Source organism: Puma concolor, chromosome B1 (assembly GCF_028749965.1).
Source record: "Puma concolor isolate L17-30 chromosome B1, mPumCon1.1.hap2, whole genome shotgun sequence".
Classification (NCBI taxonomy): domain Eukaryota; kingdom Metazoa; phylum Chordata; class Mammalia; order Carnivora; family Felidae; genus Puma; species Puma concolor.
In genome coordinates, this window is record NC_141670.1 from 138,765,408 (window position 1) to 138,793,378 (window position 27,971).

At 39.3% G+C, this 27,971-nt stretch overlaps 1 protein-coding gene across 3 annotated transcripts in view; it reads left to right on the plus strand.

Annotated features, from left to right (window-relative positions):
- HPSE (heparanase) overlaps positions 1-27,971 on the plus strand; it is a 40,685-nt gene that overhangs the window by 12,453 nt on the left and 261 nt on the right. The window contains exons 2-12 of one of the 3 annotated variants that reach the window (XR_015250369.1): positions 692-837; positions 2,823-2,948; positions 8,731-8,904; positions 11,131-11,299; positions 11,627-11,674; positions 12,237-12,330; positions 13,197-13,303; positions 15,011-15,125; positions 18,905-19,023; positions 19,887-20,033; positions 26,118-27,739. Coding sequence is in view for 2 of the 3 variants with exons in the window: in XM_025921779.2 (XP_025777564.1) it covers positions 692-837; positions 2,823-2,948; positions 8,731-8,904; positions 11,131-11,299; positions 11,627-11,674; positions 12,237-12,330; positions 13,197-13,303; positions 15,011-15,125; positions 18,905-19,023; positions 19,887-20,033; positions 26,118-26,277 (1,405 nt within the window). In the remaining variant the exon portion in view is untranslated. Of the gene's footprint in view, positions 1-691; positions 838-2,822; positions 2,949-8,730; positions 8,905-11,130; positions 11,300-11,626; positions 11,675-12,236; positions 12,331-13,196; positions 13,304-15,010; positions 15,126-18,904; positions 19,024-19,886; positions 20,034-26,117; positions 27,948-27,971 lie in introns of those variants that run through there. The other 2 variants (XM_025921779.2, XM_086704697.1) reach the window with 2 other exon arrangements.

A 27,971-nucleotide genomic window follows, 5' to 3' on the forward strand; every position in this document is an offset into this window, starting at 1 on the left:
TCATTTGACTTAAATTTAGAAGTAAGGTTTTCCTTGAAAGCTGGAGCTAGGGAGAAGAGGAAGAATCCTAAGTCATTTATGAACTTCTCTGGAACATAAATTTTTGAAGACAGTCTATTTTTCAAAAAACACAGAGTCATCTTTCCCATAGGTTCTAGTCTCTTAACCTCTTTTCCTCCATCAATCATAAAAGGTTACAAGTTTTTTGAAAGTACTGAATGCTAGCCTACTTGTAAGTTAAAATATAAGTTCTTGCCAGAGTCAGAGGTCCCAGTTGCCTGCAGGTGCCGAGAAGTGCGACCGTGCAATTATATTCAGACTAAAGGGTGCCTGGATGGCTTAGTCGGTTGAGCATCCAACTCTCGATATCAGCTCAGGTCATAATCTCACGGTTCATGGGTTCTGGCCCTGTGTTGGGCTCTGCATTAATGGTACAGAGCCTGCTTGGGATTCTCTCTCTCTCTTTCTCTCTCTGCCCCTTCCCCATTCTCTCTCTCTAAATAAATAAACTTAAAAAAAAAATATTCAGACTGAGAAGATTTCCCGGTGATAGCCATTGGACTTCTCCCTCCCTCCCTCCTGTATAGCTAGATATTAAGAAATAGGTCCATCTAGAGAGAAGAGAGTAAACATGTTTCACTGGATTGTCTTGGAAAAAAATAACTTTAATTTCTTGCTTGTCTTCCAACAGTTCTACAAAGCTTCGTACTTTGGCCAGAGGTTTGTCTCCTGCATACCTGAGATTTGGTGGCACCAAGACAGACTTTCTCATTTTTGATCCCAAGAAAGAACCAACCTTTGAAGAGAGAAGTTACTGGCAGTCTCAAGTCAACCAGGGTGAACTTTTTAAAGATTCACGATATGTTTTGATTCACTTGAGTCAGGCTTGAGCGTTCTCAGAGAAGTGTTATTGCTGATATCTGAAAATTAATAAGAAATCAAGGGTTCCCAACTGGCCAATGAAGGCACCCACACAAAAGGAGGAGGCAGTGGGCAGGTTTCCTCCTCCTGGTGTCTTCATGAATGTGAAACCTCACCAAAAAAATGTGTGCTGGGCATAACTGAGAGTTAATTGTGCTGTAAATAGGACAATGGTTGTAGCTGAAGGACACAGCTGCTTAGCAGGAGTGTGTGGGTAGAAATGTGTCAATTTGAAAAGAGTACTTCCAGCTGAAGACATAAGTGATCGACTGAAACCCATTTATTTTGAAAATAGAATGTGGATGAAGGGTATAACAAGAGGCTGTTGAGGTACACTCTGCTTCTTAGAATGGATTTTAAGACTTCACTGATTGGGCAGTGATTGTCAAATGTTATTGACAATCCACAGTCACCTGGGGTGAGTTTGAATATTTGGATTCTGTGTTCCAACCTTAGATTATGAGTTTAGAAGCTTCTCGGGTGATTCTGATATTTGAAGTCTGTTGGTTCCCCCTGAGAAACCTGCCTTAGTGAGCGATGAGGATTTGCTCTATGTCTTTCATAAGTGCTATGCAGACATCAAATGGAAGTTGAGTCATTATCTTACCAATTATGAGAAATAAGGTGTACATCATTGAATTACAATAATGTCAGTATAATGTATATATTAGTGAATAATATGTCATTATTTCATACATTACATATTTTCCCTCTGTTTTCTTCAGTTAGGAAGTTTCCAGAACAGTTCATCAGTAATTGGGCCAAAACTAATAGAAGACTAATTAGAAAAAAATGAAAAAAAAAAAAAAAAGCAGGAGAGTTCTCTTAACATAACATATGGGAATAGTTGATGTTGGGACTTGACCATTCCCATCTGTCATGTGTATCTGCAAGGTCTCTTAAGTTCAGACAGGAAACTGGCCTTTCCCCATCAATTTTCTCCATCCTGTGTGTATATGTGGTGGAAGAGGGGAGGTGCCAGTGCCTCTGAAGCATCCTTTGTGAGCCCGGGGATGGATGAGGCACCAGCTGCCAGAAAGTCAGAATGTGCAGCTTCCCAGAAAGGAAGTTATGGGCGGGTCGCCAGTCCTGGCAGCAGGCGTGCAGCGGCTGTGCTGCCTTGTGATAAAGAAGCACAGTCAACCGACAGTTTAGTGACTGAGTTTTCCAAGCACACGTGCTGTGGTCTCAGAAGCTTTGAGGATAACATATTTGAAGGAAAAGAAAAAGTCACCATTTCCTGTCCTACTATTACGGCAAGAAGAAATCATCACAAAGCAGCTATAGTCCAGCGAAACAAATTTTTATGTATTTTGAAAGCGAACTGTAAGAGAATTGAATTGTTATCTTTTTTTAAAATGTTTATTTATTTTGAGACAGAGGGAGAGCGCAAGCGGGGGAGGGGCAGAGAGAGAGGGAGAGAGAGAATCCCAAGCAGGCTCCTCGCTGTGAAGTGCAGAGTCCAACATGGGGCTTGAACCCACAAACTGTGAGATCATGACCTTAGCCAAAATCAAAAGTCGGATGCTTACCCAACTGAGCCACCAGGTGCCCTGAACTGTTTTCTTCAGTGGGATTCTCTAGTAATTTCAAGTTTCTGAGGAATTTTCTGAATTGTTAAGTAACTTGAAGTTATGTCCAGTATATCTGTGTCCAATGTATGTCCAGTGTTTCTTAGGAAACCTGCCCTTGGTTGTTTGTGTGTGTGTGTGTGTGTGTGGTGATTGGTTAGCTGCAAATTTGACATGTAACAGAATATATCTTTTTCTGATCTCCCACCTAAAAACCAGGAACATAATTATCCTGCTTTAGTCACATAAATAGGTAACTAAATAAATGTGTGGGACTTCAACCTTATCACCGTGAAAACAGATTCTCGAAACTATTTCTTCCCTTTGCAGATATGTGTGAATCTGGATCCATCCCTTCCGACGTAGAGAAGAGATTACAGTTGGAATGGCCCTTCCAGGAGCAATTGCTTCTCAGAGAACAGTATCAGAAAAAGTTCAACAATAGCACTTACTCAAGTAAGAGATGAAAGGCACCTGCAAGTGTCCCAGCCCCCAGAATACATGGATAGTTTGAACTTGGGCTTGAATCACATAAGCCCTACTGCAGTTGTATAAAGCTGCATAATACTCAAATGTTATCAGGAGTTAATGGGAAATCTTGAATTTCTGTTTTGTTTTGTTTTGTTTTTCTTTTCTTCACCTGACTTTGCCTATTAGCCATGAAGTGAAAAATCATTCATTCATGAGCTAATAGTGACCATTCCTGCTCTGAAGAACTAGGAAGTCAAGGAAGACATGGATAGATTCCTCATGGAACAGTAAAATACAAAAGTATGAAGAATAAATAGTGGAGGTGCCTGGCTAGCTCAATCTGTAGAGCACGCAACTCTTTTTTTTAAATTTTTTAATGTTTATTTATTTGAGAGAGAGAGACAGAGAGACAGACAGAGCATGAGCAGGGGAGGGGCAGAGAGAGAGACACACACACAGAATCTGAAGCGCACTCCAGGCTCTGAGCTGTCAGCACAGAGCCCAACGTGGGGCTCGAACCCACAAGCCGTGAGATCATGACCTGAGCTGAAGTCGGACACTTAACCGACCGAGCCACCCAGGCGCCCCTGTAGAGCACGCAACTCTTAATCTTGGAGTTGTGAGTTTGAGCCCCACGTTGGGTGGACAGGTTACTTAAAAATAAAATCTTTTTTTTTAAAGAGTAAATTGTGAAAACCATTCACACCTCGTCATCCATTCTCTCTCTCTCCTTCCAGAAGCAACCCCTATTATGAGTAGGTGTACCATTAGGTAGTGGAAGACTGAGTCATATCAGACAGTCTTGGCTATCAAGAAGCGCTCTCTTTTTTTTTATTTCCTCTTTGGCTTTGTGTAGAACTAGCTCGACTAACCAGGAATTTATTTCCATTCACTGAAACAGTTTTCCAGTCTTCAAAATGGGATGATGGTGGCATGCAGAGCTTCAAAACAACTGGAACCAAGCAATCCTTACTTAACTATGAGAACTATTTTTATCTGAAAGTTGATGTTTTATACCCAACTAAGGGATGATGTTGCCCCAGATCTCAGTTAAGGAAATAATCTGCTCAGATACAACTGTCTTCTTTTGATTTTTGAAAAATAAATTATCTTGAAGTTAATTTGGGTCCGTCGGCATTTCTAAGAGTACATTACTGAAAGTAGATTATTTATCTTTGTAAGATTTTTCTGTATACTGTCTGGATTTCAATGTATCCAGTGGATTTTAATTTTTGTATTTTTTATTTATAAGGTACAGAAAGAAATGTGACACATAAGAAATCAGAAAATAGTTTACATGTTAGTAGAGTCCTCTAAATTGTTTATTACATTTAAAATTTTTTTTTTCAACGTTTATTTATTTTTGGGACAGAGAGAGACAGAGCATGAACGGGCGAGGGGCAGAGAGAGAGGGAGACACAGAATCAGAAACAGGCTCCAGGCTCTGAGCCATCAGCCCAGAGCCCGACGCGGGGCTCGAACTCACGGACCGTGAGATCGTGACCTGGTTGAAGTCGGATGCTTAACCGACTGCGCCACCCAGGCGCCCCTGTTTATTACATTTTAAAGGAGGGGGACTACTCTGACATTTTAATTAAATGACCTGTGGTTGAATGGAATTTGGCATAAGGCAGGCCTGTTTCAGATCCCAAGAAAGGAGTGACAGGAGACCCATATCAGTAAGGTCTCGCCTGTAATAAATCATTGTGATACAGGTCTGTTAAGAGAAGATTCCATGGTATTAGATAATCTATTAATTTCTACTTTATTTTGTATCGTGTTAAACTTTATACTAGTTTATCTTCAATTTTTCTAAAAAAAAAAAAAAGATTTCCTAGCTCACATGATCTTTCTGGAATCAAGATAGTACGTTTCTACCATCTTCCCCTGCCTCTGGGACTAGGACCTTCATAGTTCCTGTCCCAGAAGAAGTTCCTTCACTAACTATGTAACTGGGTCATTATAACTGCAGCTACCCTGTCGGCAATGCTCAAATATCTAACAAATACAGATTGTTGATTTGTATTTGGAAACATGTGACTCCTGGTTTGAATTTTTTTATTTTAATATACGTGTCTTAGAAACATATAGATGGGAATCTATTGTGTTCATCTGGGCATCAACTCAATATAGTGATAAGTATCTCAGTAGCTCATAGGTGTTTTCACACATTGTTCCACACTGATGACTGAGGTTGGTAATGTGTGAGTACCTTGGGCTGGCATTGTCCAATGGAGGAAATAGCAAAAGTCCACTGTGGCAAGGAGAGGTTAATTGCTTAGTCAGTGGCCTGCACCCTTAAAACAGGTGTCTTAGAAGATATAGGTAAGTTTTCTAATTACAGGACCCATTAGGTGGTGGGTTTCACTTAAGTAGAAGATGACAGAAACATTTGTCACAAGACTACAAACTTTGTAAACCTGTTTAGGCAGGAAAAGGAAGCAATGTTATAGATGTAATTCTGGGTGTGGCTGACTGCATAATGAAATTTCTTATTACAATAGTTATATTTAATGAGCTAATTCTTTGTTCTCCTTCTTCTCTACCTCTCTTCCTCATCGCCTGACTCCTCCACCTCTATCACTCACTAGAACTGGACACATTTATATAAACGGACAAGGCATAATGCCAGGGAAAGAGTCAGTGCCAGTTTTTTTGTTTTGTTTCTTCTTGTTTGTTTTTTTTTTTCTTTCAGTGCCAGCTTTTAATGTGCCATTTAGATTATCTTTGTCCCAGGGGTCTTTCTACCCCTCATAAAGTAAGAGACAAGAGACTGGGTAATGATTGGGAATTAGAAAATTAACTGTGAGTTTTCTTATTCTTATTTTGAGGAGGGAGTAGGCTGGGTGGTGTTTTGGTTGGTTTTATTTTTAAGAGTAGAGTCTAACTGAGTAGTATACAGCCCATATTCTAGGAGATGTTACTATTCTGTTGTAGGAGGTGTACAATAGAATTTTAAGCTATGTAAATTCCAATTGCATTTGGAAAAAGGAAATAGAAAAAGAGTAGAGCATAAGTTGAATAAATACTCCAAAATGCAAACATTCCAGGCTTTGTGGAAATGCCATAGAGGGAGTATGTAATAACAGTGCCTAATATGTATAAGGACTTTTTATGATTTACAAAGAGTTTTCACATATGTTGTCTCAACCTCAATTTTGTGAGTAGGCACACGATGGTGCTAGTTCCAGGATCGTGGATGCATAGCTGAGGCTTATGCAGGGCGAAGGCGTCACCTCGTTGTACAATCTGTAAGTGGGAGAGCAGGGCTGGAACTCAGGTGTTAGGATTCCTGATCCAGGAAACTTTCTGCTGCATGATTTTGCAATACACAAGTCTAACACGGGGCTGTGACTAAGACAGTCGAGTCACCCCTTGACAACAGGCTCTCGTAATGGCACTGCCACCAAATAGCCATGTGTATTGGGCAAAGCACTTCATTTCTTTGGTGCCAGTTTCCTCAGAGAAAAATGGGGGTGGAGGTTTGGGAAGAAGTCAATAACCCTGGAGGTTCTGTGTTGGCCCAAAGTGTGGCTCAAGATCCAGTGGAATGCTGGGCCACAGGACGGGAGAGCTTTTCAGCCCCTGTTGTCTGTAACTCCTTGATGATAGGCAGCAGTCCTGTGGAAGTGGGTGACACAGCAAACACCCTAAATAACTCAAACAACTTGCTAGAGCCGTTCTGCCCCCAGCCTTTATCGGCAGTATTAAATTTAGGTTTCATTGTTATGCTGATCCAAGGAATTCACTTAGATTTTTTTTTTAAGTTTATTTATTAGAGAGAGAGAGAGAGAGAAGGCATGAGTGGGGAGGGGCAGAGAGAGAAGGAGAAAGAGAGAATCCCAAGCAGGCTCTTCACTGTCAGCACAGAGCCCGATTTGTGGCTTGAACTCACAAACTGAGAGATCATGACCTGAGCTGGAACCAAGACCAAGAGTCAGTCGCTTAACCAACTGAGCTAGCCACGTGCCCCTCACTTAGATGTTTTTAAACTAGGAGAGTTCAAGGGGTGCCTGGGTGGCGCAGTCGGTTAAGCGTCCGACTTCAGCCAGGTCACGATCTCGCGGTCCGGGAGTTCGAGCCCCGCGTCAGGCTCTGGGCTGATGGCTCAGAGCCTGGAGCCTGTTTCTGATTCTGTGTCTCCCTCTCTCTCTCTGCCCCTCCCCCGTTCATGCTCTGTCTCTCTCTGTCCCAAAAATAAATAAACGTTAAAAAAAAAAATTAAAAAAAATAAATAAACTAGGAGAGTTCGAGAGTGAATTTCTTTTCAGCAAATGACTCTAACTATACCTGAAAATTACAGACTTCTGCATATGATACCTGACTTAAAGATGATATTCGGACCGACATTGTTGCCACTCTGAAGAAGTGATTTTAGACAAGCTAATGGTTAGAAAAGCAGAGTTCAAAAGTTCCCAAAAGTGTATGGCACTGTAGTGACTCAGTAAGTTTTTTTCACATCTTATTTAGCCCCAAGGAAATACCTAAGTGTTTCAATTACTAAGTTGTTAGGTCCAAACAACCTAATAGTAATAGTTCTCATCGTGTCCAACACGGTTGATATTTCCCTTGTAAATTGTTTATTTATTTTTATTAAACAATTTTTTTAATGTTTATTTTTGAGAGAGAGAGAGAGAGAGAGGGAGACAGAACGTGAGCAGGGGAGGGACAAAGAGAGACAGAGAAACAGAATCCGAATCGGGCTCCAGGCTCTGAGCTGTCAGCACAGAGCCTGAAGCGGGGCTCGAATCCACGAACCGTGAGATCATGACCTGAGCAGGAGTCAGAGGCTTAACTGACTGAACCACATAGGTGTCCCTCTTTATTTATTTTTAAAGTTTATTTATTTATTTTGAGAGAGCGAGTGAGTGGGGGAGGGGCAGAGAAGGAGAGAAGGAATCCCAAGCAGCCTTCGAACTCAGTGCAAAGCTCCTACACAGGGCTTGAACTCACAAACTGTGAGATCATGACCTGAGCTAAAATCAAGAGTCAGACACTTAACCAACTGAGCCACCCAGGAACCCTGTTTCCCTCATAAGTTTAAAGGCTCCTGTAGTGCCCCTGTGAGTAGGGTTCCTGGTTAACTTTGAATTTCAGATAAGTGAATTTTTTTATTGTAGTTCTCAAATATTGCATAGACCTGCATTAAAAATTACTCATTATTTGTCTGAAGTTCAAATTTAACCAGATGCCTGTATCTTCATTTGCTAAATCTGACAACCATGTGGTGAATGTATTGAGGTTTGCCAGGATCCCTTGGCACATAGTTTGGAAACCACAGATCTATAGCCCTAGGCCAATTTTTAAAGTCTAATTTTACTTATTTAAAATTAATAAATCATATACATGAATTTTCCAAAAAATAATTTTAAATATAGCTAAATTTCCCAAAATATTTTGTGACTGAGTTTGTAAGTAGACATGTTTAAATTATGAGGAGCGGGGCTTATGTTGACTAATGACAGTCTGGCCTGTGTGTGAAGTCACCTGAGGTCATTTGAATCAACAAAACCTGAGTGCCAGACCAAAGCTTCTGGTACTTTACATGGTTCAGCACGGAAAGTTGATTCAAAAGCTGAAGTAATTAAGTCATATTAATTTTTAATCTTTTAATTTGCCTGTGCGTTTTTTGTCTCTCACTTATAACTCAGGATTGTAATTCCCTCAATTTTACAACCAAAATGGTAATTCACTGGAGAACAAATCTGGAGGCCTTCATTATTGTGGTGCTGACCTAACCATTAAATCGCCACTATTTTTCTTTTAGGGAGCTCCGTGGATATGCTGTATACTTTTGCAAATTGCTCAGGACTGGACTTGATCTTTGGTCTAAATGCCTTACTACGAACAGCAGACTTGCAGTGGAACAGTTCTAATGCTCAGTTGCTCCTGGATTATTGCTCTTCCAAGAATTATAACATTTCTTGGGAACTAGGCAATGGTAAGTGCCCCCAGGGACATTTCACTAATAAGGAGATTACCCTTTGGCATTAGTTGTTCCTATGTATGACATTCTTTTTAATATTAGCAAATATTCTTCTGGCTTGGCACACTTGCACCCGTGCTCAACAGTGCAACTTTTCTGCTTATGCCAGAAAACTCCTTCATACATCCCAGAGCCTATTGTTAATCCCAGTTTTGTTTTACTTGAGCTGAAGACAACTAGTTGGACCCAGAAACTTCCACAGCTCCCAGGTTCACTTGACATTTTTAGGGTCACTGAATCCTATTATGGATGGCAGGCTGGACTCAGCAAAACTGTAAAGCAGGCACTTTGCTTTTACCCCCCTTCCATTTCTTTCTCTGTTTCTCCACCTGTCAGTTTATCTTAGCAACTCCATCCCAACCGTCATGATATGCTTAAGCTAGAAATTCCTAGTATAGAATCCTACCCAGGTCAAGCTCCTGATTGTTTCCTTCCTTCTTCACTTTTTTGCAAGGAACTTGTAAATTCTAACTAAAGTACTAATGATCAACCACATTCATTTAAACATATTTATGGTGCTTTTTCCACACATGAGCCAATGGAACTGAAAAAAAATGGGAAATGAGATGTAGTGATGTCATGGACACATACTCCATTCCCGGAACAGCTCTGAGCATTTAATAAGTATTATTTTACCTTTATAACCACCCTGCGGTGGATACAATTATGACTTTCATTTTACACATGACCAAAGCAGGCACAAAAATTGAGATAAATAACTGTGTGATGCTGGGCTACCAAGTGGAGGACTTGGGATTTGAACCCAGGTAGTCTGGCTCCTGAGCAAGGTCCCTGCTTTCTTGGGAGATCCATTCTAGAGGAAGGGAAGCAGATCAACAAGAAGGCAAGCAAAGAAATAAGATATATGTCTATAGTGGTGTGTATTATAGTAATGTCTAGAGGCAGATTTAGAGATCAGGTTGCTGAGAGTTACTGGCAAATTGAAGCACAGAACATAAATATAGGGGTAGAGGTAACCATATCTTAGCTGGATGCTGAACAACTTTGACTAATGGCAGCCACGTGGACAATGGGTCATCTGAACCCATCCTTACACATCTCTATATATCCCTCTCTCCCTACTTTTCTACTGAACCCATTCCCCACCCGTGCTCTTCAGAGTAAGATAAAAGAGCTATGCCATCATGATTTCCTCTTCTTGGGCTCCATTTTGCAAGGAAGAGGTCTGTTTTCCAGAGACAAGGAGAAGGGAGAGCCTGGGCAAGGTGTTTTGGGGAAGTAGATTGAACACTTCTGTGTCCCCCTCCCTTGTGTTCAGCATGGCCATTTCTAAGCTCACCTGTACATCTGATTTGTGAATGAACAGTCTTTTTTTTTTCAATTTTTTAAAATGTTGATTTATTTTTGAGAGAGAGACAGAGACAGAGAGCAGGGGAAGGGCAGAGAGAGGGAGACACAGAATCTGAAGCAGGCTCCAGGCTCTGAGCTGTCAGCACAGAGCCTGACGTGAGGCTGGAACTCACAGACCTCGAGATCATGACCTGAACTGAAGTCAGAGGCTTAACCAACTGAGCCACCCAGGTGCCTGTGAATGAACAGTCTTAATAAGGCCTTTAATGGCATTGAGAAATCAATTTTTAAATGTCTTCCCCTCCTACCCAAACTTTTTGTCTTTTTAAAGTAAATTAGTTTATTAAAGACTGGATGTAGACTATTTCCAAAATACCCATTAGTTTAATATCCCCATTAATTAACTTCAAATTGTTTTAGTGCCCTCTCACACTTCAGTTTTGTCACTTAAATTTTTGTTTTACTGAAGTATCTTCTTTATAAAAAGGGAGGTTTTACTATTCTTGCCTTTGGACTCTAAATTTTTGTAATTGGGAAATGTTTTCCTGCTTTTATATGCTGCCATTTTGTTTGTGATTTTTTTTTCATTTTATTAAAATTTTTTTTTTTAACATTTATTTATTTTTGAGACAGAGACAGAGCATGAACAGGGGAGGGTCAGAGAGAAAGAGACACAGAATCTGAAACAGGCTCCAGGCTCTGAGCTGTCAGCACAGAGCCCGACGCGGGGCTCGAACTCACGGAGCGCTAGATCATGACCTGAGGTGAAGTCGGCCGCTTAACGGACTGAGCCACCCAGGCGCCCCTTTGTTTGCTTTTAAATGCAAAATTTCTAGATACGTGATTATTTTGAGAATTGCTGTCTTTCAGAACCTAACAGTTTCCGGAAGAAGGCTGGTATTTTCATCGATGGATTGCAGTTAGGAAAAGATTTTGTCAAGTTGCATAAGCTTCTAGCAAAATCCACTTTCAAAACTGTGAATCTCTATGGTCCTGATATTGGCCAGCCTCGAGGAAAGACTGTCAAGATGCTAACGAGGTAGGAACTAGAGGAAGCAGAACCACTTTTCTTAAAAATAATATTGCTCTCTGGTGGAGAATCCTCATGTTATTAAACCATTTGCTACCTAAGCAAATGTTTTACCAAAAGAGGAAAAGATTGACTGGCTCAGAATACCAAGAATCTGGGGGCAAATGGAACCTACAATATAATTTGTATAAGAATTAGGAAGTTTGTACTTGGCCTGATACTAAAGCAGTAACCAGCCCATTTCTAAGAAATGAAACTCCTGTGCATATATTGTGTACATATATACACTGTGCATATGAGGATTAAGTGAAGATCATAATAGATTTCTTTTTCTAGTTTCCTGAAGGCTGGGGGAGAAGTGATTGATTCAGTTACATGGCACCAGTAAGTATGTCTCCTGCTCTTAGTACTTAGAAACTAATGCTAGTTTTACTTATTACTTAGTTTTCAAAAACATGTTTTCATTTAACTGCTAATGCATAGTTCCAGTAAGAAACAAATAATATCTCAAGCAGCACTGTACTACACACTTAATATTAATAAAACAAAAGTTTTAACTTTATTTTAAATAATGTGGTAGGTTCTATAAGATCAAGGCATACTATCATTTAAATCATGGAGCAGATAAGTAGCTAAGATCAATATGCTTGCCCGTAAGTACCTGCACTGTGACTATGTCTTTTCAAAACAGAGTAACTGATTCCCTTCCATCTTGGTCTTTTCTTACTAGAACAACTCTTCCTCCTCCTCCTCCTCCTCCTCCTCCTCCTCCTCTCCCTCCTTCTTCTTCTTCTTCTTCTTCTTCTTCTTCTTCTTCTTCTTCTTCTTAATAACAGAGGGGTGGGAAGAGGTAGGAAGGAGAGCAAGGGAGCCAACTAACTTAAAAGCAGAAAGTAAAGTTTGTTTGTTTGTTTGTTTGTTTCTGAATATTTTCTGAATAATTTAGCTACTACTTGAATGGACGAATTGCTACCAAAGAGGATTTTCTAAACCCTGATGTGTTAGACACTTTTGCTTCATCTGTGCAAAAAATTTTCCAGGTAATAGTCTTTTTTTTTTTTTTAATGTAGAGTGGTCCCCTTTATCTGTAGGGTATATGGTCCCAGACCCTCAGTAGATGCCTGGAACCACAGGTAATATCAAAACCTAAATATACTTTTTCCTATACATACATTCCTATGATAAAGTTTAATTTATAAGTTAGGCACAGTAAGAGATTAACAACAACTAATAATAAAATAGGACAATTATAATAATATACTGTAATAAAAGTTATATGAATGTGTTCTCTCAAAATATCTTCTCATACTGCACTCACTCTTCTTGTGGTGATGTGAGATGATAAAATGCCTACGTGATGAGAGGAAGTGAGGCAAATGACATTTGTATTGTGACATAGCATTAGGCTACTATTGACTTTCTGATGATAGGTCAGAAGGAGGATCATCTGCTTCCAGACCACGGTTGACTATGGGTAACCGAAACTGCAAAATCGCAGATAAGGAGGCACGTCTGTAAAACCAGTCCTTATTGTGTAGTCTAGCTAATTCTAAATTCTATAAGTATATAAATTTACATGTTTTTCCAATTTTAGATAACAGGTACTTATTCACCATCAGTCCCCCTTACCATCAGATCTTATCCATGCACATCGATTAAAAATTAAAAATACCTCCTTATGGAATAGCCTCACGGGCCATAGGAATGGGATTATTTAAATTCCTTCCACAATTTAGTATTCCAATAAAAGTAAATTGCCCAAGACCTCAATGACCACGAACATGTTTTGTTGTAACTATATTGGACAAATCAGTCTGGGAACACAAAGTTTTAAACGTCATTAATCTTCAACACCGTATTTGGTCAGCTTGTTTGCAAATATAATGGGGACTTTCCTGTTCCACAGGTTGTTGAGGAGACCAGACCCCACAAGAAAGTTTGGTTAGGAGAAACAAGCTCTGCATACGGGGGTGGAGCGCCGCTGCTGTCCAACACCTTTGCGGCTGGCTTTATGTGAGTGAAGCAGCACCGCCTCAGGGGCCAGGCTGCAGCATTCTCCTGGCCTTTCATTAAACAGATTCTACTGAGACGGCTCATCAGCCAAAAAGCTGATCAAAGAAAGTTTCTAGGGCTGAGACCCAAAATTCATGCCGCATTTTGTAAGAAATCATTTTATTCAAGTTTGTTGGACATCTTTAATGGGTGTCCCTAATTAATCATCGTATGAATGAATTGCTTTAGAAGTGTTGTTCCTTAATTATGGCCCATAAATATGCCAAGGATTCCTTCCTCCATAAGCGAATGTAAAAGAGTGCCTCTAGAGGTTTGAGTCTGAGAAGGATTCTTAGTGTACTTTTATAGTAGCTTTATTCATAGATTCCCAAGGAGTTTAGAGTCGGAAGTGTGAGGTCTCACCAGAGGAACTACCAATGAGTTTAAAGACTTACTAAATCACCTCTTTATCCAACCACCAGAAACTTGATTGCTTTTTTTTTTTTTTTTTAATTTAAATTTAAGTTAGTTAACATACAGTGTAGTATTGGTTTCGGGAGTAAAACCCAGTGATTCATCACTTACATGCAACACCCAGTGCTCATCCCAACAAGTGCCCTCCTTAATACCCATCACCCTTCAGCCCATTCCCCTACCCACCTCCCCTCCAGCAACCCTCAGCTTGTTCTACAGAGAACAAACTCTCTGTTTTTAATCTTATTTCATTTTTCCTTCCCTTCCCCATGTCCTTCTGTTTTGTTTCTTAAATTCCACGTATGAGTGAAGTCATATGATATTTATCTTTCTCTGACTTATTTCACTTAGCATAATACCCTCTAGTTCCATCCACGTTGTTGCAAATGGCAAGATTTCATTCTTTTTGATCACTGAGTAATATCCCATTGTATGTATCTACCACATTTTCTTTATCCATTCATCATCAGTCGATGGACATTTGGGCTCTTTCCATACTTTGGCTATTATTGATAGTGCTGCTATAAACATTGGGGTTTAGATGCCCTTTTGAATCAGCATTTTTGTCTCCTTTGGACAAGTATCTATTACAAATCTGATTGCTTTAAACAACTGGTTTACTTATATTCCATAACTCCATTAACACTCTTAATCTATAGTTCTATATCCTCACACTGAGACTTATTCTCTTTCCTCTCCTATCCTCATTCTTATAAATCCATAATAAAAAAAATCATTTTTGCTCATGAGGGGCATGAGGAGGAGAATGAAGGATAAAAGTGTTTGTTTTGCCATCCACCAAAGATGGAGGGAGTGGAGGGGGACAGCCATAAAGTCTAGGTGTGATTTTACTTATTTCACATTGTACTACTGTTGACTACAAGCAGCCTTTTCTTTAGCCCTTACATGGGTCTGGGAGTGGGGAAGTGGGGAGGGTGTCCAGCAAGATGGAGAACGATTGCCTGTAGGGTGAGAATTTGTCTACTCTGCTTTGCAGAAGTTTTTTTACCCCGAAAGAAACTCATATGGCATATTAATAGTATTCTAGGATTTATTATCATGCTCAAGTGTGGGAACATGTAAAGGAAAGGATAGTCTCCATTGCATTTGAATAGCTTCTTTGTAATTAATACCACTTTTCTGGTTTCCTGTCAATTCCTCCCACATAGATGAATAAATCAGAATAGTGTGTAATTAGAATTGAGTTTTTTTGTTTTCCAAACCTGGAGAAAGCTGGTCCTCCCTCCCTTTCAGGTGGCTGGATAAATTGGGCCTGTCGGCTAGAATGGGCATAGAAGTGGTGATGAGGCAAGTGCTCTTTGGAGCCGGAAACTACCACTTAGTGGATCAAAACTTCGAACCTTTACCTGTAAGTGATTGTTATTTTCCTATTGCTATGAGTAGAATAGAGTATATTGAGCACCCCTGTATCAAGCTCCTAATAAAAGTCAATCCTGTCAATAAATTCAGTATTCTTAACAAGTAGACCCTGAAATGATGAATTGGAAGAAACCTTAGAGGTCACCCATTCTAATGTGTGCTACCTGGGGTGTGTTATGGGTTTGGTTTTTTCCTAATGTTTATTTATTTATTTTGAGAGTGAGAGAGTGAGCAAGGGAGGGGGAGAGAGAGAGAGAGAGAGGGAGAGAGAGAGAGAGAGAGAGAGAGAAAGAGAGAGAGAGAGAGAGAGAGAGAGAGAGAATCCCAAGCAGGCTCCATGCTGTCAGCACAGAGCCCAATGTGGGGCTCAAACCTGTAAACTGTGTGATCATGACCTGAGCAGAAATCAAGAATCAGATGTTTAGCCAACTGACCCACCCAGGGACTCCGGGATTTTTTTTTTAAAGGGACAATTTGAAACTTTGTGACTCCGATTTTACAAGATAACAAACTTGGGTCAAAAACAATGTTTTGCAAATTAAATCAAAGTTAAAATTACCTACATTATCCAAAGCTTCAAAAGTTTTTTATGCATGAAATTATAATTTATTTAACTTTGAGATAAATCAGTACTATCTATTTGTTCAAAAATCTCACCCTAAGAATTGGCTATCTTGTTAATAATCTTCAAGATATTTATGAATACAGTGTCCGTTTTACCCTACCTCTGACTGCATCTGGTGCTAAATCAGGAGATGTAGACTTTTTATATAAAAAGCCACCTGGAAATATATGTCTAAAACTTGGAATAGTATAGATACAGCCCTGAGAAGTAGGACCCTTGATTTTTGTAGTCTAAAATGGCAGTTGAGGATATGTATTTTCAAAGAATAATTCCTAAGGGAATTATTTGAATACTGTAGGAAAGCTAAGAAAGTTTGGCAGAAAGCACATGCCAAAAAATAAGCTAGGTTTTTGTGGTTTGTAGATAGATTTCCCAACAAAGTTGCTTTTAATCTATAGTAGTCCAAACTCACAAAGCACCGGTTCATAACTTTTAAAAAATTTTTACAAAATGACCTTGTAACAAGTGGAATATATCTTGGCCAAGTGTATTATAAATCAACTATAGAGTTAAACCAAACATGATAATTTCATTAGACAAATATCCCAAATCTGCTGCTGGCCCTTTCTGAAATGGACCTTGAACAAGGACGGTACATAAATAGTTTCTACAAAATTTACTTTGCCTAGAAATTAGCCAGCTTATCTTGTCAGTCCTTGTAAATAGTACTATGTTGTCTATATCTTTTCAGTGCCCAAACATAAACCTTTGGCTTAAGATCCTTTGTGTTTTTTTGTTTGCTTGTTTTTTAATTAGTTAATTAATATTTTAGTTTTAGAGAGAGAGCGCAAGCAGGGGAGTGGGGCAGAGAGGGAGAGAGAGAATCCCAAGCAGGCTTCATGCTCAGTGCTGAGCCCAAAGAGAGGTTTGATCCCACGACCCTGGGATCATGACCTGAGCCGAAATCAAGAGTCAACCAACTGAGCCGCCCAGGCACCCCCTTCCTCAAGATTCACAGTCATCTAGAAAAACTTGCAAGAGTAAATGGTACCCTTGACATCTGCAGGGTCCAAGGGAATCAGTCTTAAATCCAACATACATGGCTGTTTTCTTATTTGATTTGTATAACAATCTTGGAAGCTGGCAAAGCAGGTGTCTTAGATCAATTGTCCAGATGAAGAAGTTCAAACTGAGACAAGGTTTTGGGATAAGCTGGCTGTCACACAGTTGTCCCATGTTACTCTAGAATTCCGTACAAATCCTGGCTCTGAGGCCTGAATGCTTTCTATCCTACCAGTCACCAAACCATGCTGAAGTTATGTCTCCTTGTTAAATGTTTAGTTGATTCTGCTCTTGTCTCCAGTGAAAATTTTGAATGTAAGCAGAGAAACAAAAGCTGTTTGCCCTGTTGAGGCTACATTTCCTCAGCTCAAGAAGGAAGAGTTGGAATATACATTGAGTATATTCTTCAAAAAAAATTAACAACTAGGCACCTGAGTGGCTTAGTCAGATAAGCCTTCAACTCTGAATTTCAGCTCAGGTTATGATCTCAAGGTTGTGAGATTGATCCCTGCTCTCTCTGTGCCCCTCCCTTGTGTGCACACTCATGTGTGTGCTCTCTCTCTCTCTCTTAAATAAATAAATAAACCCCAACAAACTTTTTATTACGGAAAATTTCAAGTAGAGAGAAAAGCATTTAATCCTCAGTTTTGTTTAATCCATAATCCTACCCACTCCTCACCTCCCACCTACTGGATTACTTTCAAGCAAATCTCAGATGTATCACTATCCATCAGTAGGTCAGTATGTATCTCCCTTAGACAAACATAAAATATTATCATACTTTAAAATATTAACAGTAATTCCTCAGTATCATCAAATGTTTAGTCGGTGGGTGTTTCACGTTTTCCTTACTGTCACAAATGTTTTTATTTATTTATTTTTCAAATGTATTTAATAGTTGGCCTAGTCACTTCAGGATACAAACAACATCTATATATTGCATTTGGTTGAAATATCTCTTAAGTCTGCTAATCTTGAAGTTTCCCTTCCCACTCCTTTTTTGTGTTATGGAATTAATTATTGAAAGAGAGCAGGCAATTTGTTCTGTGGTGTTTCCCACATTCTGAATTTTGCTGCATTTCTTCCTGCACTGTCCTTTAGTATGTTCCTCTGTTTCTTGTAAACTGGCAGTTAGATCTAGAGGCTTGAGCTTATTCAGATTTTTGGTTTTTGTTTTGTTTTGCAATACAAAACTTTTTTTTAAAAGAATTTTTAAAATGTGTTTTATTTATTTATTTTTTTTGAGAGAGAGCAGGAGAGGTGCACAGAGAGAGGGAGAGAGAGGATCCCAAGCAGGCTCCATGATGTCAGCTCAGAGCCCAACACGAGGCTCGAACTCAACAAACCGTGAGATCATGACCTGAGCTGAGATCAAGAGTCAGACGCTTAACTGACTGAGCCACCCAGGCGCCCCTGCAATAATTCTTCAAAGGAGATGTGGCATGCTTCCATCAACAGGCACATGATCTCTGGTTGTCTCTCTCTCTTTCCTTTTTTTTTTTTGTTTTTAAAACCTTGATAGCTAGCGATGATTGTTGCCTAACCCATTCAGGAATGGGGATGATAAGGTTCTAAAAGAAATTATTTTACGGGCACCTGGCTGACTCAGTCCGTGGAGTGTGTGACTCTCAATCTCCGGGTTGTGGGTTTGAGCCCCATATTGGGTGTAGAGATTGCTTAAAAATTAAAAAAAAAAAAAAAGTAAAGAAATAAAGTATTTTAATCTCTTAAGCAGATAGAAGTTTTATTGTAAAAACCTGCCTTTGTGTGTAGGTGAGTGTGTGTACATGTGCATACCTAAAAGTTCTGCTTTGAGCTTTGCTTTGAATTCTTGGTGATAGATAATAAAGAACATTTAAACTCTCTCAGCAATGAATTGCATTCTTGAAGATATAACTCGTAGTGGTCATGGCCTTCAGAATTGTGGGAATACAGTCCTCCCGTGATAAAAATCAGCGAACAAGAAATTGCCCTCAGATTCATGGTGGGAACATGGATCAAAAGATGTATTCCATTTAAATACCTCTAGGATAACAGTCACAGTCTTTGTAAGGTTAACTATTTGCTCACACTGTTTTTGATACATAAAGAAATAAGTAAAGATCTACTTTTGTCCCTCCTCTCCCCAACCACCCAACTAGGATTATTGGCTATCTCTTCTGTTCAAGAAATTGGTGGGCACCAATGTATTAAGGGCAAGCGTGAAAGGTCCAGACAGCAGGAAACTTCGAGTATACCTTCACTGTACCAACATCAACCAGTAAGTATGTAACACACCATTTTCCAGTCAAGTTTTAATCAGTAATATGTCCTTCCTGATAGGATGATACTAAAATAATAACTGTAGCTACAAAAAAAAAAAGCCATCTGTCATTTCTGGTGAATGAGAACTCTTTAAATAGTGAGGACCCACTAGGAAGTAGGGGAATGATCTGGATGGAAATTCTGAAAAGTGTCAATAGATTTAATTTTATTGTTTGTTTTATTTTTTTTTTTAAATAATGATAGAAAAAGCTGCTGTTTGTATGGTTTATAATTTGAATTCATAGGAACCCACAAAATTCACTTTATTATTTAACCTTTCTGTGTCTGAACATGGGTGGGCTGACCAGCTTCCTGGCAACTCAGTCTGGCTAAGCAGCAAAGATCTCAGAATGCTGTCACCCAGAAAATGGTAGTGTGAAGAAAAATATTGTTTAAATTATCTTTTCAGGGGCGCCTGGGTGGCTCAGTCGGTTGAGCGTCCGACTTCGGCTCAGGTCATGATCTCACAGTCTGTGAGTTCGAGCCCCGCATCGGGCTCTGTGCTGATGGCTAAGAGCCTGGAGCCTGCCTCAGATTCTGTGTCTCCCTCTCTCTCTGCCCCTCCCCTGCTCATGCTCTGTCTCTCTCTGTCTCAAAAATAAATAAAAACATTAAGAAAAAAAAATTTTTAAAAATTAAATTATCTTTTCAAATAGGACCACATGAGTTGTCCAATGTAATCATGAAAGGAAGGATAAAAAGAGGGCCCATCATCATTATAGATACTAATACTTAGTCTCCATGAGTATGTTTGTAATTGAGTTTTTAATTGCTTAAGTTAGATAACTATTTTTATTGAGTTAATCTATTTGCTTTTAGCCCAAGGTATAAAGAAGGAGATTTAACCCTGTATGCCTTAAACCTCCATAATGTCACCAAACGCTTGCAGTTGCCGTATCACTTATTTGACAAACAAGTGGACAAATACCTCGTAAAACCTTTAGGTCCTGATGGATTACTTTCTAAGTGAGTAATTTTCCTTTCTTCATTTCAAACTTTCACAAAATTCATTGGTATTTATCAGAATAGAGTGTTGATAGGGAGCAAAAAAAAAAAGTCAACGATTTCAAGTTCTAACAATTCTTAATATTCGTGAAGTTTATAGATGAATACTTATCCATACAGGTATAACTCACTCAGAGTCCAACGCAGAAGGATATGAAAACATTTAGCAGTTAACTTAGGGAATATTTTGCATTTCAAAACAACTTGATACTTCAAAATCCCCTCAAGACATTGAGATTATTTGCTCAAAAAAGAGTTATAATTCTTGGTAACAGAGTCAGTAAAGCAAAACATACCTAAGTATGATTGTACTAAGGGCACAATATTACACCATGTAAGCTGAGTGTCACTCTCTTACCGTGTTAAAGTAGTTTTATATTGGCTAGAGTAAGAAAATAAAATGTCCAGAAGTATAGCTTTGAGGTGAATTATTTGAAGTTGGTCATAATGATTATGGTTTTATTTTATTATTTTTTTTTAAATTTTTTTGTTTAACGTTTATTTATTTTTGAGACAGAGAGAGACAGAGCATGAATGGGGGAGGGGCAGAGAGAGAGGGAGACACAGAATTGGAAGCAGGCTCCAGGCTCTGAGCCATCAGCCCAGAGCCCGACGCGGGGCTCGAACTCACGGACCGTGAGATTGTGACCTGAGCTGAAGTCGGACGCTTAACCGACTGAGCCACCCAGGCGCCCCAATCATTATGGTTTTAAAAGCCAGTAATTGGATATGTCTTATAAGAGACCGTATTCAACAGAATACCCTAAATAACTATGACCCTTGAAGAGTCAGGCCCAAAACCATTGTACGATTCTGTCCAATGTGTGTTGGAAGGAGCTCTTTTCATCGTGACTCTTCTCACATTGGAGAATAAAAAATTATAAGAGTTTACAACATTCTCATCATCTCCTCCTGTCTTTGCAAATGAGTGATGTTTTCAGTGATAATTAGCATCAGAACCTGACAAAGGACAGTAAGCATGCTTTCTCCAAAGACCTATCTTCCATAGGCAAACATCATTAACATTGGGTACCATTGTTTATTTTTCCCCTATGCTTTATTTTACCACAACTGTAATCACACAATGCCTAATGGGAAAAGAAAAAGGGAGGGCACCCACAAGTTTTCCAAAATGTCTTTCCATACATAGCCTTTGTAGACATTTTTAATGGGCTACATGTTTTATGAAATATCATGGTTTACTTACCCATTTTCTTGCTGTTTAAACCTCTTCTTTTTTGTAAAGTAAATAATACATATTTGGGTAACCCATCCTTTTTTTTTTATTTGGGTTCTAAGTTTTGGAAATGGGTATTTTTAGCATATTTGTGTCTGATGCTGACAAGGGAAAAGCTTTTCTGAAGTAACTGAATAATAGTTGTAGAGTTGGAAGTGTGTTAAGAGATATTTTAGTCCAACCTTAGATGGGTAGTTTAAGCCATTCAGCTGTTTGATGGCTCATCTGTTGGATCTCGAAGCCTCTCCAGGCAGCTGTCCTCTCAAGGGTAATGTGAGCCTCTCTCTGCTTTTCATCTCCTGTTTTGAGTTCTGTCCTGGAGAGCAGAGGTCGGAAACTGCACCTCATGCCTATGGACAAGTGGGTTTAGAGAGCTTTTTTTCCCTCTTTTTCTCGTGGTAGGGGAGGTTGGCATGCACTCCGTATTCTTATTTTTACTAAGTTATGAACATTTTAAAATTGACAACTATGAAAATATCTGGATTTCTATCTTTTCTTTTCTTTTTTTTTTTTTTTTTTTAAATTTTTTTTTCAACGTTTATTTATTTTTGGGACAGAGAGAGACAGAGCATGAACGGGGGAGGGGCAGAGAGAGAGGGAGACACAGAATCGGAAACAGGCTCCAGGCTCTGAGCCATCAGCCCAGAGCCTGATGCGACTATCTTTTCTTTAAAAGATAGATACTCTGGCAACTCTGGGCTTATTTCCCCAAGTAGATGGAGTTGAATTGGGGTTGTTTACTTGAGACAGGTTCTTCACAGTCCCTCCATGATCCTGTTACCTCTATGACCCTGTCCTACTGCACTTGCACATATAAATTCCTTGGCTCTTGTGGGCCCTTGAGTTTGCTACCCTTAATCTGGAACAATACCAAATACCTCATTTCCTCCAGAATAACTCCAATATCTGAAGGACAATTGGATTGTCGTCTCTCCAGGCTAAATATGCCATTTCTTCAATGATTCTTCTCTTTGTTTATCAGACCCTGTTGCATTCTGATCACACATTTCATGCTTATCAATTATTAATGGAAAATTCGTGAAATTATGGATTATGTTTTTTTACCCTAACTTCTCTGTGATGAGTGTATGTTACTTATACTTTTATCTCTTTAAAATGTTGCAAAAAATAAAATAAAATGTTGTGAAAGTACCGCAGATAAGTTTGATGAGTGTACAGTCTGGACACTTGTTCATTCTAATGACCTCAGAGGGTTCAACGATGATCATCTTTAAAAAAAATCATTTTTTAATGTTTATTTATTTTTGAGAGAAAGAGAGAGAGAGAGGCAGAGTGTGAGCAGGGTCGGGCTGAGAGAGAGGGAGACACAGAATCCAAAGCAGGCTCCAGGCTCTGAGCTGTCAGCAGAGGGCCCAATGCGGGGCTCAAACTCACCAACTGCGAGATCATGACCTGAGCTGAAGTCGGACACTTAATCAACTGAGCCACCCAGGCGCCCCCCAAAAAATCATTTTTTAGTTGAACAACTTGTATAATACCGACAGAAGGTCCTCCATAGTAAGCGTTTAGTATAATACCGACAGAAGGTCCTCCATAGTAAGCGTTTAGTATAATACCGACAGAAGGTCCTCCATAGTAAGCGTTGAGTGAATATATTTTTAATATAAAAGCAGTATTCTATATTTATCTCAGATCAATTTTGTCCAGAATCCCTAATTCAGATTACTTTTGCTTGCTAATTCTGTTCAGCTCTGTTTCATCTGAAACTTGACAAGCATGCCTTCTATTTCTTGTCATCATGTTACTGACTTCAAAATATGAAACAAGATACTAATCTTGAATAAAATCCTACCCTGATTTACCCAGCCTGATGCAGAAATAACCAGCATGCTTTAAGCTTATACTCAATATATTGATAGCATACTTTAGTGATTTTTACAGCCGATTAAACAACATAGCCAGATGGTATAGGGTATTATCTTGCCCATGTTTTATCGTCTTAACCCACAGCAGTATTAATTTATAATGATGAGGTTTACCTTTAAGCTCAATGGCCTCTCCTAAAGCATTTCTGAAACTTTTTTATGTACCCTTGAAAATGGTTCTCAATTGCGTGCAGAACAGCTCTTACTACTGACATATAGAGATGTTTTCAAGGCCTATTTTTGTTTGTGGTTTCCTGATGATGGTCATGGCATTTCCTCCCCAATCTCCTCTAAAAATTGATGTGATATAGGTACTAAAACAAAACTCACGCGCATGTGGACCGAGTGTAAATGCAGTGCAGGCTTGATGGCCTCTAGTACAATCATGGTTATCTTTTATTTAAGACTTTAGGTACAGCCCCCAGAGCAGGGCACCTAACAAAGGTTAAATGGAAACTAATTTTTCTGCTGATACTTAGGATAGAGTTTCAGGGATCTTTGGTTTTTGGTTTTTGGTTTTGTTTTTTTTTTTAGTGTTTATTTTGAGAGAGACAGAGAACGAGCAGGAGAGGGGCAGAGAGAGAGGGGGACACAGAATCTGAAGAGGCTCTAGGCTCTGAGCTATCAGCACAGAGCCCAACACAGGGCTGAAATCCACAAACTGTGAGATCACATCCTAAGCTGAAGTTGGATGCTTAATCGACTGAGCCACCCAGGTGCCCCGAGTTTGAGGGATCTTTGATAATTCTAAATTGTAAACAACCAAACACTAGACAACTAATAAGCTAATATGCTCACACAGTGAAATCCTGTACGGCTTTTAAAATGATGTGGTGGATGAATGTTTAATGGTGTGAGCAAATGTTAACATGTGCTAAGGGAAAAAGAATCAAGTTTTAAGAGACTGGGGCACCTGGGTGGTTCGGTTGGTCAAGTGTCCCGACTTCGCCCCAGGTCATGATCTCAGGGTTTGTGATTTTGAGTCCCACATCGGGGTCTGTGCTGTTAGCACAGAGCCCACTTTGAATCCTCTGTCCTCCTCTCTTTGCCACACCCCCCTCAAAAATAAACATAAAAAAAAAGAGGGAGAGACTACATATTGTATCTCCATTTTTGTTTAAATGAAAATATGGGTGTACGCACATAAAAGAGATGAAGGATATATTAAAAATGATTATGGTGAGCGGCACCTGGGTGGCTTAGTCAGTTAAGCATCCGACTCCTGATTTCAGCCCAAATCATAATCTCGAGATTTGTGGGATTGTGCCTCACATTGGACTCAGTGCTGCAGCATGGTGCCTGCTTCGGATTCTTTCTCTCCCTCTCTCTCTCTCTCTGCTCTTCCCTGCTCTTTCTCTCTCAAAATAAAAACTTAAAAAAAGAAAAAGAAAAAAATGGTTATGATGAATTAACCAGTTACATTTATCAGAATAATGGTGATCATAGATATTTTTGTAGTGCTTACTATATGCAAGGCAATCTTATAAGTGTTCTACATATATTACATGTATTACATACATATAACTCTGACATTAACCAATTTTCAACAATAAAATTTGGGGGGGGGCACCTGGGTGGCTCAGTCAGCTGAGTGTCTGACTTTGGCTCAGGTCATGATCTCATGGATTGTAAGTTCGAGCCCTGCATCAGGCTCTCTGCTGTCAGTGTAGAGCCCACTTTGGATCCTCTGTCCTCCTCTCTTTCTGCATCTCCCCTGCTTGCTCTCTCTCTCAAAATATTTTAAAAAAGAAAATAATATAAAATAAAAATTATTTTCGTATTGTAAAAACTTCATAGTGTTAAAATCACTTGAGAACAAGATCATAGAAATGTAAGCCATGTTTAGAATTATGGAATTAACTATCAGTGGAACTAAAAGCAGACTGAAGGTTTTCTTTTTAAGTCCCTGTTTATATTGGATCTGTTGCTGTGAGCATGTATTAATTTGATTTAAACAATAGTAAATGTGCATAAAAGATAACATTTGTCCTTAAGATATTTTTTACATTTCTTGACTTCGTTTTGAATTTGAATTCCAACAGTGGAATGCAAAGAAAACGTCGCTTTTTGGAAGCTTTTGGTTTAGTGAACCCTAAACCTAACCCTAACCTACAAAATAATTTTGTTGTTGGGGCGCATGGGTGGCGCAGTCGGTTAAGCGTCTGACTTCGGCCAGGTCACGATCTCGCGGTCCGTGAGTTCGAGCCCCGCGTCGGGCTCTGGGCTGATGGCTCAGAGCCTGGAGCCTGTTTCCGATTCTGTGTCTCCCTCTCTCTCTGCCCCTCCCCCGTTCATGCTCTGTCTCTCTCTGTCCCAAAAATAAATAATAAAAAACGTTGAAAAAAAAATATCCCCAAACAAAATAATTTTGTTGCACTCCAACGATATATATTCTACCAGAATATCTTAACAACATAAGAAATGCAAAATGAATGCATATCGCCTGGCGGAAAGGGAGTGAGAAGGTTTATGGGCACGGTGACAAGTGGGAAATTTTATGTCATTTTGCATGTTAAATTTGTGATATTTACATTCCCTTCTACCTATTTGCTTTATCGAAAAATGTTTTCAGTTACTTACCATCAAATAAAATTGCCACAAATCAGAAGTTATGTCATGTTTATCCTTTTTATACCACCATAGTAGTGCCTACTATATAGATTATGTATGTTCCATTTTCTATAAAGGGCTAGATAGTAAGTATTTCAGGCTTTGCAGGCCATATGGTCTCTGTCAGAATGACTTAGCTCTCCCAGTGTAGCTTAAAGATCATCTGGGTCAAATACCCAATATAGAATTGAAACAAGTTATATAATACAGGCTGTCACCATTCTTTTGGCCTTAAAAAGATGTCACAACTTTTGCAAAGAAGGTGGAGCATACACCACTTGGCTAACCTGGATTTATCTTTCCCCTTTGCAGATCTGTCCAACTCAATGGTCAAACTCTGAAGATGGTAGATGATCATACCCTCCCGGCTTTGACAGAAAAACCTCTCCGCCCAGGAAGTACACTGGGCTTGCCAGCTTTCTCATATGGATTTTTTGTGATAAGAAATGCCAAAGTTACCGCTTGCCTCTGAAAATGAAAGGCATACACCATCCCTGAGATTGAATTTTTCAAGTGTATTGATAAGAGGAAAGCAAAACCCAAGCTATAGGAAGGCAAGCAGATACATTACAAATCAACTAGGGAAGCTTTAGGGACACTGGGACACTCGCGGTGCTAGATTTAGCACAGTCTTTTGTTCTAAGTAGACCACTGCTAATAATAATACCTGGTGCCAAACACTACGCTCAGTGCTTTGCATGTTCTATTTTTACTTAAAGTTATTAAAAAGGTATATGGATGCTCCCAATACAGCCAGGAGGCAAGTAAGTGAGGGATACAGCACTATTTTTAAGAAAGTGCTTCATTTTTATTTTAAAAAACAGTTATTAAAAGACTGCAGGATTCTTTATATGCTGTTTCTATGGGCTCCCGTCAGAAAAAGTGTACTGCCACAATCTTCAAATTGTCTATAGATGAGAGAGTCTCTTTTCACCTTAACAGAGAGCTAGATTTATCTGCTGCTTCTCTTCTCGTTGTTCTTTGTCAACAATACTGCATGAGAGGACAGATGGTTAGAAGTGATAGTATAAAAAAAGAATTAACGACAATTCAGAGGGACTGGATTATGTAAACTTCAAATGAAATTTTAAAGCGACTGTAAATGAAATTGACCTACTTACCAAGAGGAGAAAATGTAATTCGATACATTATAACTACCTGTTGATGTTTACTTTTTTTTTATAATTTTTTTTTAATGTTTTATTTATTTTTGAGACCCAGAGAGACAGAGCATGAACGGGGGAGGGGCAGAGAGAGAGGGAGACACAGAATCGGAAACAGGCTCCAGGCTCTGAGCCTTCAGCCCAGAGCCCGACTCGGGGCTCGAACTCCCGGACCGCAAGATCGTGACCTGAGCTGAAGTCGGACGCTTAACCGACTGAGCCACCCAGGTGCCCCTGTTGATGTTTACTTTTAATCCACCTTTAGTTCTTGTTTTAGTTGGGAAATTTTCGGATGCAAGTGGCAGAAAACCCTGATTCAAATGGCTTAGACCATGAGGACATTTATAATCCTACATAACAAGAAGTTCAAGTAGGGCGGGCTCAGAATGTCATCTGGGAATCAGGTCCTTTCGACTCTGGTCTGTCACCTTTAATGTTGGCTTCATTCTCCAGCTGGTGACATGATGGCTGGAGCCGTGCCATAGACCCATTCGGACCCAGCAGCAGCCAGAGAAAGAAGATGAGCAACTTTTTCTGCATCTCCTTCATAGACTTGAAGAACCCTTTCTCAGAGGTTCTCTCAGCGAACCTCGTTTCATGTCTCCTCATGTCTTATTGGTCAGGAATGGGTCATGTGGCCATTCTCCCCAGTTACTCCAACATCAGTGAGATCCCTGTAATTGTCTCCTAGTGGTCTTTTGGAATGGAGAGCGTGTTGGGAAGTCCATGGCACTGACCACTATGTTGCTGTGCTTTTATCAGTGACAGAAGGTATTGTTTTCTCCTATATCTTAATTTCTAGAGATAGAATTCTCTTTATATTTATGTCTGCTATGAATATTGTCTCTATTAAATTTAAGTACATTTATAAAGAGATAAAGACAACCCAGAGTCTGAATGCTTCAATACCCCTAAATTTTATATATAAGTAGTTTTTTATATTTTCACATTTGAAATAAAGTAATTTTTATAACCTCAATATTGCATGATTATTCTTTTAATA